General features: G+C 38.6%; 1 protein-coding gene across 2 annotated transcripts in view; it reads right to left on the reverse strand.

Annotated features, from left to right (window-relative positions):
* GLRA3 (glycine receptor alpha 3) overlaps positions 1 to 12,924 on the reverse strand; it is a 99,019-nt gene that overhangs the window by 36,305 nt on the left and 49,790 nt on the right. For both annotated transcript variants that reach the window (XM_069787310.1, XM_069787317.1), the window contains exon 5: positions 10,213 to 10,295. In XM_069787310.1, the coding sequence (XP_069643411.1) occupies positions 10,213 to 10,295 (83 nt within the window). The remainder of the gene's footprint in view (positions 1 to 10,212; positions 10,296 to 12,924) is intronic.

Raw genomic sequence — 12,924 nt, forward strand, 5'->3', positions numbered from 1 at the left:
CCACGTCTCCTGTTTCCTTCCGGAAAAGGCCCACATTTTTTCTAGTCTTCCCTTTATCACCAACATACCTATAGAAGCTTTTCTTGTTGCCCTTGACCTCTCCTGGCCAGATTTTATTCTATCAGGGCTTTATCTTTCCTAACCTGATCCCTGGTTGCTTGGACAATTTCTCTGTATTACTCCTAGGCTACCTGTCCTTGCTTCCACTCTCTGCAGGCTTCCTTTTTGTTTTTGAGTTTGTCCAGGAGCTCCTTGTTCATCCATGCAGGCCTCCTGGCATTTTTGCCTGATTTCCTCTTTGTTGGGATGCATGACTCCTGAGCTTGGAGGAGGTGAACCAGCCTTCTTGGGCCCCTCTTCCCTGCAGGGCTTTATCTCATGGTACTCTACCAAGCACATCCCTGAAGAGGCCAAAGTCTGCTCTCCTGAAGTCCAGGGTAGTGAGCATGCTGTGCACCCTCCTCGCTGCCTAAGGATCTTGAACTCCACTGTTTCATGGTCACTAAAGCCAAGGCTGCCCTTGAGCTTCACATTCCCCACCAGCCCCGCCTTGTTGGTGAGACCAAGGTCCAGCATAGCACCTCTCCTCGTTGGCTCCTCCGTCACTTGGAGAAGGAAGTTATCATCAACGCATTCCAGGAATCTCCTAGATTGCTTATGCCCTGCTGTGTTGTCCTTCCAACAGATATTGGGGTGGCTGATGTCCCCCATGAGGACCAGGGCTTGTGAACTTGAGGCTGCTCCTATCTGTCTATTGAGGGCTTCATCAGCTTGGTCTTCCTGGTCGGTGGCCTGTAGGAGACCCCCACTATAATGTCACCTGTCCCTGCTCTTCCTTTAATCCTGACCAATAAGCTCTCGGTGGGATCCTCATCCATCCCCAGGTGGAGCTCCATGCACTCCAGCTGGTCACTGACATAGAGGGTGATACCCCCTCCTCCTCTCCCCTGACTGTCCTTCCTAAAGAGCCTGTGTCCCTCCATTCCAACACCCCAGTCATAGGAGCCATCCCACCACGTCTCCGTGATGCCAATAAGATCACAGCCCTGCAGGTATGCACACATCTCTTAACAACTCTTGTTTATTCTTCATGCCATGTGTGTTTGCGTAGAGGCATTTAAGTTGAGCCCCTGATGAAGCTGATAATTGATCTGAATGCAGTAGCATCCAAATAGTAAAATTCAGTAAGAGAGATATCTTTCTGTGGTCTCTCAAATTTTGCTTTGATATTCTTGAATAATGGCACCACTAGCAGAAAGGGCCAATTTGTTGGCTAGATATATGCAGAAACAGTTCAGATTATCTTAGGAATGGATTATTCTGCCAGTGATAAATATATTACAAGTTCAATCCAGTGCATTAATTTTTCATTAAATAATCAAAAGGCATGATAATTAAAATAAGGCAAAACCTCTTAAAGTGAATTCTAGAAATACTAAACCTGAAGTCTGTTATTCTGAACAGATGTGTGGTTACCAGTACAAACTTGCACTGTATGTGTTATATTGTTAAATATGTTCTGTGTCTTACAAGAACTGCACTGAACTACGTAGTAGTCATAAAGAACAAGACATTTCTCTTTAGGGATTCTAAGGGATAAGGAAGATAACAATGTCTTTGTTGTACTGTTAGGTCCATAAATACTGACTCCACAGAAACTAGCTGGCAGGAGAGTTGGCACAATCTAGGACCCTGAATTTGAGGAAATAGAGGAACCAACTCACAGCAATGTCATAGAATGAGGAATCATGTCCCTTGCAGTTTTTCAAGTTCAGATTCACACCTATAGAAGCCCTATCTCCCTGACGATACCTGTTTCTAGATTCTCCTCCTTACATTTGCTATGTCAGAAAAGCCCATGACAAATGTTAATGTGGTGATGAGTTTTGCAGTTTATTTATATTTTTTTATATTTACAAAAATAGCAGATGCATTTCCTATGTTATTTCTTAATCACATTTCCTATGCCTCTAACATTTCTATCAGGAGGCCACTGTATTTTGTCTAGGACAATAATTTCAGTGGCTGCCTACTCAATTCTGAGTATAGAAAGGGATGACCCATAGCCATATCAGAAGAGTGGTTTTATCACTTACACCTAACTTTAAATGTTTATTAACTCTGCTTTTATATGTATGGAGCTTACTCTGTAGTAGACATAAGTGCTTAGCTCTTGAATCCTGACTTCTTCTTGGGATAAGACTTGAGTGTAAGATGTTTTCTCTCTGTGCCTTGCTTTCATTGTATTCTGCTTTCCATAGGAAATATGGTGTGCATGTCTGAAGGGAATCTCACTCTATGTGTCTGGAAGAAAAAAATGTGAATCTATTTCTGAGCACACCTATTTTTCAGGGTAAACTTTTGCTACATAATGGTTATTCCTATTCTTTGTAAATCCTTGCTGTTCAGTCTTACTATATTCTATCTCTTGCTGCTGCTTTGTGAGCAGAACATATATATCTCTTATTTGCACTTGCGGCAGCCCAACATGATATTCAGCCTCTCACAAGAAAAGGAGTTTTTCTTTTTGGCTATGGGGTGGTTTTGGTGACTATTATAAATTGCTACCAGATATTTTTATTACCGGTGATTAACAAATACAGTGTTACAGAGGAGTCCTGATGGCTACATTTTAGTGTTGAAAAAAGGACAGTCAGTCACTGGCCTAGTTAGTATATGAGGGCGCAGCTCACTTTTTAATTTCTGGTGGATAAAGTGACCCTTTTATACTACAGAATAGCTGAAAGCAATAGAGGCTATCATCTAGTACAGTGGTCTGCAGGACGAGGCCAACCTGAACTAAATCAGGTGGATCAGTAAGGATGTCTGTCACTGAAATGCAGTGTGCTAGGGTTTGGGTTTGCAGGGTGTAAATGCATGAAGGTTAAGAAAGGAAGCAGAGATGCCAAATTGTGTGTGTTATGGGACACAAACCAGCTGCTGTGGCTGAAATAGAGTTCAGTTTGCAACGTATTTGTTATCGTCTGGCTACTGTCCAGGTGTTTGCTCTTACTGAATTCTATAAAGGTATTACTAATCACACAAAATCTAAAAGTGGTGTCATGATAGAACTGGTAAGAAAGGACAGAAAAACCACATTGTTATGTTGAACAGCAGTGTTCAGAAGTTACAGGACTGGTTAGGTTACATTAATACTGTCTCTACTAACCCAAAATCTGAGGTCTTGCACATTTGTAATGCAAAAGTAGATGATAAATTGCTGGTAATTATATGGCAAGGCTATCAGCCCAGGAGGAGAAGGTTACCAGAGGCAGTATTTCACAGGAAAAATCAAGAACTGTGTGTATGCATGGCACTGTAGCCCCTCAGCAAACAGCTTCCTTTAAAGAGACAACTCATTTTTAGGAGCCTGAAGTCATTCCAGGTAATTAGCTAGTGAAGCATGTACTGGCAGACTGAGACCTCTGCCTGAGATGAATGTGAAGAACTCGCAAACTAAGTAGAATTTAGAATTGACTGGCAGTGTAGAGGGCCTGAAACATATTGGGAAAGTTAGATTTGGCCTGCAGAAGTTTTTATTTAGAAAATGGTCTGTCACAGAGCTGGTGATAAGTATGAAAAAATGAAAGTAAAAACTCTGTGTGGTCACACTTATGGAAGGAGGAGGTGGAAAAGATAAGGCATTGAATGAGGAGTGGTTGTCAGGACTTGTGCCTGGAATAGTTGATGCAGGGTTTTGCATATCTGGACATCAAATAAAATGAAACTGTAGTGATAGTCTATTTAATTGATCTAATCTATACAAAACTCTTTGGCAGAATGTGGACAAGACAGACATACTAACTCTAGCCTTTAGACAGCAGCGAAAATTGTCTGGCTAGAGTGAAAATTTTCAGCATGTTCAATTAAAGGTTTCAGGAAAAATCGCAGGGAAAAAGAATGTGATCCTGCTGAAATATTTCTAAGTAGCAAGGGCAACTATAGTGCCTGGAAAAAAGAAAACCAAATTTTTCCCTTGGTCTCAGTCATCTTTCCCAGAAAATCTTATCTTTTCAAAAATGGTGTTGACAAGTTGTTACCAACACCCATATGAGGTCCCTGAAAGAAAAAAGTAGATTGTATCTGTAGGGTTTTTTAACACTATTATTAATCTTAATACTAAATATAACCTCTTCATTCATCCAATTCTGAAAGTATAGGAATGAAGCGTGCCTTAAACAAATAGGGTTCCATTCAACCCACATCAGTCCACATGACTCTATAGAACTTACTGGAAACAAGCTATTTATATTGGTTGTATACATGCATGCTAAGAGTATGAAGATTTTATTTTAGCTAATTCAATATCAGCTGTAGGCATTAAAAGCCCATAATCTCATAGGCAAGACAGTGGACATCCAACAAGTTTGTCTTGAAGAATTGTTTAAGTGTCCTGAAAGTATTAACATCTCTTCTTCAGGCTGTCCAAGGACTACACCATTACAGAAAAACAAGGTTTGTTATTCAAGGCAAGCAATTCCCCTGTACCTTCAGAGACTCCACACCTTTGAACCACAATTGTCTTGGCAATTCCAAGATACCCCCTTTTTTACTTCTGCTGACACAGTCTTATTTGCTAAGTTCTTTCCTTTTCACCACCCTTAGAGTACCATTCCAAGCCACGAAGAATAAAATTTTTGAGAAAACTTGTGATCCACCTGATACCAATATATCTTGTAAATTTTCTACTCATTCTGTTTTACACCAGAAAGGCCATGCTTCCCTTGTGTCATTTTACAATACCTACAGGCATATTAAAACCTAACTCTTTTCCTCTTGTTCAATAAACAAACACATGAACGGCATGAAACAACTGAGCTGAATAGCTAGCATTTTTGTACAAGAGAATTTGGTTCAACTACAGGATTTATTTTATAGTTCTTTTATCTACATTCCATTTATCTACATTATCTGATTTATCTACATTCCATTCTCATTTCTTTAATGTTTAGTAAGGTACAGGTTCAAGAGTAACATTGGATTTATTCGGCAAATGAAGCAGTTCTTTAGGTATCCAGCTGAGGCAAGGACTACAGTCATGTTGACTAGAGTTATTTCACTACTCTCTTCTGTTAGGCATCCCAACAGTGTGCCTCCAGGATAGGCTGCCTGCACACCACTGTTCCTAAGAACATGGCAGAGATTTGAGTTGTACCCTAAATTCCAAGCCACATATCAGGGAGAAGATATGACAGAGCTAGCGAATCTGGTTTTGGCTTGAGGTTAGAATGAATTCTAATATACATTATGTGCTAAAAATATTAGCTTCAGAAATTAGCTGTGATGCATTTCAAGGCTAAATTTATGCCGGATCTCCAAGAAAGCAGGATTTTATTCTGTGTACTTCTGAGCCACTGTGCAAAGGGTCTGCCCCTTGCACTGCCCTCTAAGTCATTCTAATGGAATCTCTCCCTTGGGAGTTACAGGTTTATCCTTCTCAGCCTGAATTTCAGAGAAGAATAACATTTCGGGCCCAGCCCTTTACTACATCTCTCAAACCTAATATTGCTTGCTGAAGCCTATAGATTTTCAGCTGTCACTTTTATATTAGTTTCTGTGGGTTCAGCAGCAGTTGTACAGTTACTACTGCCCTTTCACCCTGCATTAGTTGGGAGCTGAAGAATACAAATATCTAGCTCTCTGTAGCTGTGTGTCAGGTCTCACTTCAGATATGCGCAGTGGGCTGAGTCACCCATCTGCAGAGCAGAAACCCTCGGATGAGTTGTTGGACAACTTTTGTGCTACTGAAATGGAAAGGAGAGAAGAGGTATGGTTTCCACACATTCAGGCACACGCATTGACCTAGTGTGTCCATAATTACTGTCACTCAGGTGGACACCTCAGGTTCCCTGGCAGATAAGAAATATACTCCAGTTCTATTATCTTTCTTATGGTGTCTTTGTGCTGTTGTGGGAAAGCAACAATGTGCGCATCATTTTCTGTAATGCAGTAACCTGTATTGCTGTAGCCTGCTTACAGATCTTTCCATTTGCACAATCTCCAATTTAGAGACTGGGAGGAAAGAAACTGTACTATTCAGGGAACATCATCATGTAGTACGGAGTGAATTTTCTCTAAAAATCCAAAAGATAGGAGGATGATTGCTTAGAAAGACTAAAAAGCCTCCATAAATAAAAAAGGAAAAAAAAAGGCCATTATTTAATTTATTAAGAGAGACAATAAGCATCAAAATGAAATTACGAGGTGAGCAGGTGCTTTCTCCTTTACATATGTTGCTTTTCATAGTATATTTCTTCTTTTGTAACTGAGATAGTCTTTTCACTATTCTTTGAAAATTCAGGAATATTGAATGTCACATAAAGTTATAATTGTAATATAAGAATAAAGGAATGCTGTGAGATAGAAGTGAAACTTAAAAAAGAGAGAGACAACAAGCTCTAGCACGTGAAAGAAAAACATTTCTTTCCTGGGAGACAGACCACAGAAATAAATATGTATCTAGCTGACATTTCTTTGTATCTTATTCAAGCAGAATAAAACTAAAATTATCTCACATGCCTATAGGCTGCCCTGGTGTAAGGCACAGAAATGTAGAAGGGATTATTTCATATGTGCATTTTCATTTGCTTCCTTTCTAAAATACAAAAGCAGCTCATTCTAGTTGCTGAGAAATCATTTGGTAAAATAAATCCTTAAAAATAGAAGACATTTCCACTTAAATATTTTTTCAGACAATTCATGATAAAAGTGAAGTATTTTGACCAGGGGCAAATCCAGATGCTTAGACTGACCTTGGAAAAAACATTACATGAGCTGGCTAAAACCAAAATATCATTTGGAAGGAATGCTATACATGAATTTTCCTCTTAGAGCTTTCTATGCTGGAGCAACAGTATTGATATTGAAGGAAAGTGTGCAGTACTAATCAAAATCATTATTTTTTTTAGCAGAGCTAAAACCTACAATCTGTCCTTTATAAGTAACTGTCAGCCTTTCTTTGCAACCTGGTGGTAAGACAAGTAAGAAAAAGATGAGTGATTTGTTAGAAACAGTCTAATTTGCTTAGTGACACATGCAGGAGCAAGGCTTGAAAGATCAGGTACAATTTAAAGAAACTGTGAGATAAATGTGCCTTGTAAATTCATAATTGTACAATGTCCTACCCAACCTGGCACTCAGTGGAAAATACAGCAGTGATCATCACTTTAAAAAGAAACATCTGGAAGCATGGCTGCTGTTTTGCTCCTGCAACCGCTTCAGTTTTATAACACAGCCTGATGATCAGATCATTTACTCAGGACACGAGAGGACTGTGTTCTCAGTTTTGAAACCCCGTGTCTTCCACTTCCCCAGACAGTGCATTAACCACCAGGGTTAGTGCTTTGATCCCCCGGTTTAAGTTGTCCCATGGTGCACCAAAAAATGTAAGCCGGACAGCCACAGGAGAGTATGACACTGTGGCCTAGAGATTAGAGATGCTTGGATGGATTCAGACTCTCGGGGTTATGTCAGTTCTTGCCTCAGGAGATTTGATATGAAGCCTGGCAAAATGCTAAAAGCACCCATTCTCCTTTTTTCTTCTATAATTTTAAAGGGAACTGGGTGCCCGTTCTTAGCCAAAGACTGAAATTTGAATGTTTCTGCTCACCTTTTTCTAAGTTTTGGAAATTGGTCAGAGTTCAGACTCACATAAAACAATTATTTTATCTAGTTACTCTTCTGTCTAGCATGTAGATATTATTTGTAACTCCTCCAAGGTGTCTATTTCCCTTCCTGTACTGCCTGTAGAGAGAAACCAGTTTTGGGCAGGTAAATTCCTGCTCTTGAAAGTCTAGGATCTTGGAAGTTATGTCACTGTGCCTGTCGTCTTTGGGTCTGTCCCAAAGTCATTTCAGGGAACTGGTTTCTTGTTCTTGCAAACCTAACTGGTTATTCTGCTATCAGACACGTAGGTACAGCCAGAGCTCCCACATGCTGCAAAATTTTCTGCCTCAGGCCAGCTACTTTGCCCATAGTCTCTATTTTTCAATGTCTGGAGTAACAGGTAAAATAGAATTAGACAGGGCAATATGGGGAAACTTTATTACTTGTAACTTCCTTATGAAATCAAGTTTGATCTTTCTCTGTAACTAGAAGATTTTGAAGCACTCATTTGTATTTTGTTCAGCTCTTCTTTTGTGAACATTGCCTTTCTCTACTATGTGAATGTGCAGCAGGGAATTTACTCCCACTGAACTGAATGATTAAAAACAAGACTTCAGTGAAGAATGTTTTGCTGGAAAATACAGTAAAACTTCTACAGTGTTATTCAACTAATAAGTGTTGGTTCCCTGTGGTGTAGTTTGTGGGAATTGTGAGCTCCTGCAAGGTTTCTATAAAGCAAAACAGATGCCTGTTTGTTCAAGAATGCTCAGTTGTTGTATGACCTGTCCTCACAAGGGCTGAAAAAGAGGAAAAATACAGTTGAGTTTTATGAAGTTGTTTAAGTAAAAATTTCATAGCTTTTAAAAATTATACCTTCTGATTGTTCAAACACTGTGATGCTTTCTGTTTGAAGCATAATTGCATATAGTGAATATTTACTTATTGATCCTAAAACTGTAAATCTAGATCTGACATTAAGATGGGTACTTATAATTTATCTGTTTTTCTCCTGTCATTGATTTTCACAAACTTCAGATTGCTGGAATCTTTCAAAGAATGCTTTACTTTGTTTTATTTTTGTTCTTCACATCATTAGGAGGATTTTTCTGCTAGGAATCTCTTCCAAAATCCTCTCATTTTAAGGGGAAAAGGCAATTCCCAAATACTTCATGTCACAAGGAAAATGAGTATTTAATGCATATCTGTGCCTTCCTCTTCGCACATTCTGTGTTAGCTCAGATCATAGCATCAGACAGTACCTTTGGTTTTGTCTTTTTGTCTGTGTGTGTGTGCGCCTTGAAATGGCATAGCTGCTGTATGCTTTCCATCCTCTTTTATGTTCTAAGCGAGATATCAAGGGAGGTGATAGGTACAATATATGATGGCTTGAGTTAGGAGGTGATAAGTACAATATATGATGGCTTGAGTTAACAAATGCTAATTTTATTTTACATAAATAGTATTGATGTTAACTGAGAGATAATTCTGCAAAGCCTGTCTTGTCTAAGCTGGTTTTACCTTCTCTTCTGCTCTCAGGATATTTGTGTATAATGCAAATAGAGCTTTATGATGAGATTATTTAAAACACACGGAGTTGTAATTTTGGTTTTTCCATTGAAATTCTAGTATAACACCAGGTTTGGTCAAACTGTCAGACCTTCTTTGCGTTAGAAAGCTATCAAGTCCTTTTTTCTTTCTGTGTTTTGCTGCGTGATTTCAATGTCAAGCTATCTGTGCTAATACACATTCCTTTAGGCCCGGAATCGTTGGAAGATGCTAGAAATTTTTCCAGTGTTATGGCTGATGGTCAGATCATACTCACATTTTATCCCTAGCTAGATGGTACCTTTTATGGACATCTTCCTCCTCTTAATGCAAGGGCTTTACAGCCCTTCACAAGATTTTCTGGGAGGTGTTCCTCTGATCCAAGGTGCTGCCCCAATTGAGGGGGTGAGGGCTGTGTAAGTGACATACCCTATGTGGGTACATGGGCATATACATATATACATATATATGCTTTGCAATCTTCTACATTTCTCCCTTGTAGTAAACCCTTTCCCTAATCCCTTCTAGGATGATTAGGTAAAAACTACAGTTATGTAGCTGTAACTTGTTGGCATACTGAAGAGCTAGGGCAGGAATCTGAAGAGCAGGGACTCAGTATACATTGTCTTGTTTCCAGCTTTTAAGGACACCACAGTATTATCGATTTCAGGATATTCACATAAATCACATAAATCACTTCCTCAAGTTATTCTCATGTTTCCTTTATGCTCTCCCATATTACTGTCCCCCTGTATGTGTGAACACAGGGAAGACTTAATGGTGAATCTCCATATGCATAAATTTTCCATGAAGGTAAACTGGCATTAGGTACTTTAGTAGTAACAGCAGATTTACACAAAACAGTTGATTTTCAGTAGAAGTAAGGATGAAAGAATCTCTTCCTTTGAAAATCATGTATGTTTCACAGAATCTTTTGGTAAAATAGAGGATTCTTTTTTGAAAATTTGTTCTTGTACCAATACAAGGGGTCTTTCTACATCCTGCATAGCTGTTGTAATCCCTACAAAAGTATTTATAGGATAATGCATTAAGCAAACTTACAGCTTTCCAGCTGCATTATACATGTTTGCACATCCATTGGAAAATTTTTGAGATCCATCGGACAGGACAGTATTAAAGTCAATCTGAAAGAACACAAAAAAAATATTAAAAATATACCACAAAAATGCCATAGAACTGCACAGGAAAAATGCATGAAAACCCTGGAAGTCATTAGAAATAGAAGAAATTGCATTTTTTCATTAGGAAGCTCTCAAAAGGGCTGTATATTAGCTGAACACATTTCACTCGCTCACCCTATTATGACCATGTGGAAAAAAAACATAGACTTTCAGAAAAACAAATTTTTTCAGTTGGGTTACCTAACTTTATGAGAACTCTAAAGGAATGCAGCAACAGCATGTTTTTTGTGCTACAGCAGAATTATTGTACTGTTACAGTATTTCAAATCATTGACATAAAATTTACCCAGACTTGCAAGAATTTCGTAACAGATGTCAGCTGCAAATTATGGTGGCAAAGTAATTTATGTGTTATTGTCCTAAAATAAGGTGCTTAAATTGTCAACACAAAGGTTTAAGATAACATTTAATGATATTGATGGCAGGCTGAAATATGCCTGTAATTTTGAACTGCAGCTGTGTTTCACGTTAGTCCTGGTACTTCCTGTGAAATACTTTGCAATCTATAGGCAAAAGAGGTATTTTTACATTTTGTATCAATACAATAACTTATCTTTAAAGTGATACTTCTCAGAGGAATGAGAAAGAAGAATGTAACAGGTAAAAACACATGTTTTCCCTCACTGGCCATGTTTAGGTATCCATTCATAATTCAGGGACATGACTGCACCTTTCTTCTTGCTAGAAAATATCTTGTGTGAAAATTTTGCCCCATATTCATTTATCAGTTCAGTTGATAGAAAATCGGAGGGCCTTGAGATCAATTCCTTACACGTAAGGCTTTCCTAGAATGGCAGTGCTCTAATCCCCCTCTCTCAAACCCATTTCCCTGTTTTTGGCATTGGGGCTAAAGGGAAGTGGGCAGTAGGTGGCAACTATAGCTGTATATTTCTTTCACCCTACTTTTTCCCCTCTCCAAAGCTTCTTGATTCTTTGTTGCTGCACCTTCTGTTTAGCCTGTCAGTGACAGGGCTGCAGGGGGAGAGTCCAAGTAGGGAACTCAGACCCAGGCTCTATTCCCATGCTAAAAATGGTTCCAAATGCAAAATCTGATTAGTAGGCTAGTAACAAGGCAAGTCATTTCAGAGAAGAGGCATCTGGACTTTACTTTGTGCTTTGGTAAATATTTTAGGATTTTATATTAAGTATTCATTGAATCAGGAACTGGACCCTTCTCATTATTTTCTTGCCTGAATCATTCCAATGCAATTGGGGGGGGAGACATTAGGGAATGAAAGGAAAAGCAAATTTCGAGACTTTTTTTTTTCTTTTAATATCGGCAAGTTAGCAATTAGCATGTCTTCCCTCATCAAAAGCTTAACTGACTCAAATTCACATAACAACTCAACTAGATGCCAATTATATGATTTTAAATCTGTTTCAGAAATTGTAATAGTTCTTAATTAAATCATGGCAACATAAACTTTCTGGCTCCATAAGAAACACAGGAGCTATCTGGCATCTGTTTCATCACAGTCAATGTTTGCTTTTATAATTTAATATTATAATATTTCTCATGTTTTGTTTTTTTCCCCCATTTCATGTGACCATGAACTAGGTCTGAATTCTACTGAAGTTGCAATCCAAACTTGTTTCAGTTGAGTGGCGGTGTCTATACTTTGTGTTGTACATAGCTGGAGGAAGTAGGGCAAGGAGGAGGAGTTGTCTGATTAGAGTGAAACAACTGCCAGTGCCTCTCAGGGTGACTCAGACAGTCTGGAGAGAATTGATTTAGTTCTACTTTCTACTTGGGTCTGGAGAAGGAATCCTTTATACTTGCTTTCCATCTGTTTCTAGTGACAGAATACATGTTGTGACACTGAAGAATGATTATGTTCCCAGACTGGCAGGCTAACCTCCTTTTGGATATGAAATGCTTGTAGGAATTTTAACCCAACCCTTTCTCCCTGTGTAAGCTTGACAAGATGCTGCCCACTTGCACTGGAAGGAGGGAGGAAGGAGACTCCCTTGCCACTGAGACTTTCCACGCAAGTCACAAACATTTTCTTTTTCTCTTAGTATACAAATTGTTCTACAGATTCCTGATGTCTCTTCAAAAAGTCCAATTACCCACTAATACAGTGTCACAAAAGCATGCAAAGCAAAACACTAAGTGGATGAGAGGTATATTTATTTTGAAAAGTGTAACATTTTGTACAAGTAGGTCACTGTATTAATACCAAATCTGTATCATGTCTAATGGGTCATTAGTATATTTATATCCAATGTGTTTCTCATCAAATCAGGTTTTTCAAGATAGTGGTAAAATGCCTACTAATGTCTGTATTAATAAAACAAAAGTGGGGAGAAAAGAAGAGAAAAGAAGTAGGATAACTTGATTTTGTCAATACTTATGATTGCTGCTTATAGCTTCTTAAACCTTTTCAAAAGTTTACTTTCCACTTTTCCCTCCATCTCCAGCAGTAAGTGAACTATTCTTTAAATGTCATGCTTCCCAAACAGGTCATGTTTCCATGTTGAAGTGCAGCTGCAATATCCAAAAAGGTGAAAAAGAAATAACATTGGATTGTCATTACATTGGAGGCTACAGCACGTGAAACTCATACATAGG

The sequence above is a fragment of the Haliaeetus albicilla genome, chromosome 1 (assembly GCF_947461875.1).
Source record: "Haliaeetus albicilla chromosome 1, bHalAlb1.1, whole genome shotgun sequence".
NCBI classification, from domain to species: domain Eukaryota; kingdom Metazoa; phylum Chordata; class Aves; order Accipitriformes; family Accipitridae; genus Haliaeetus; species Haliaeetus albicilla.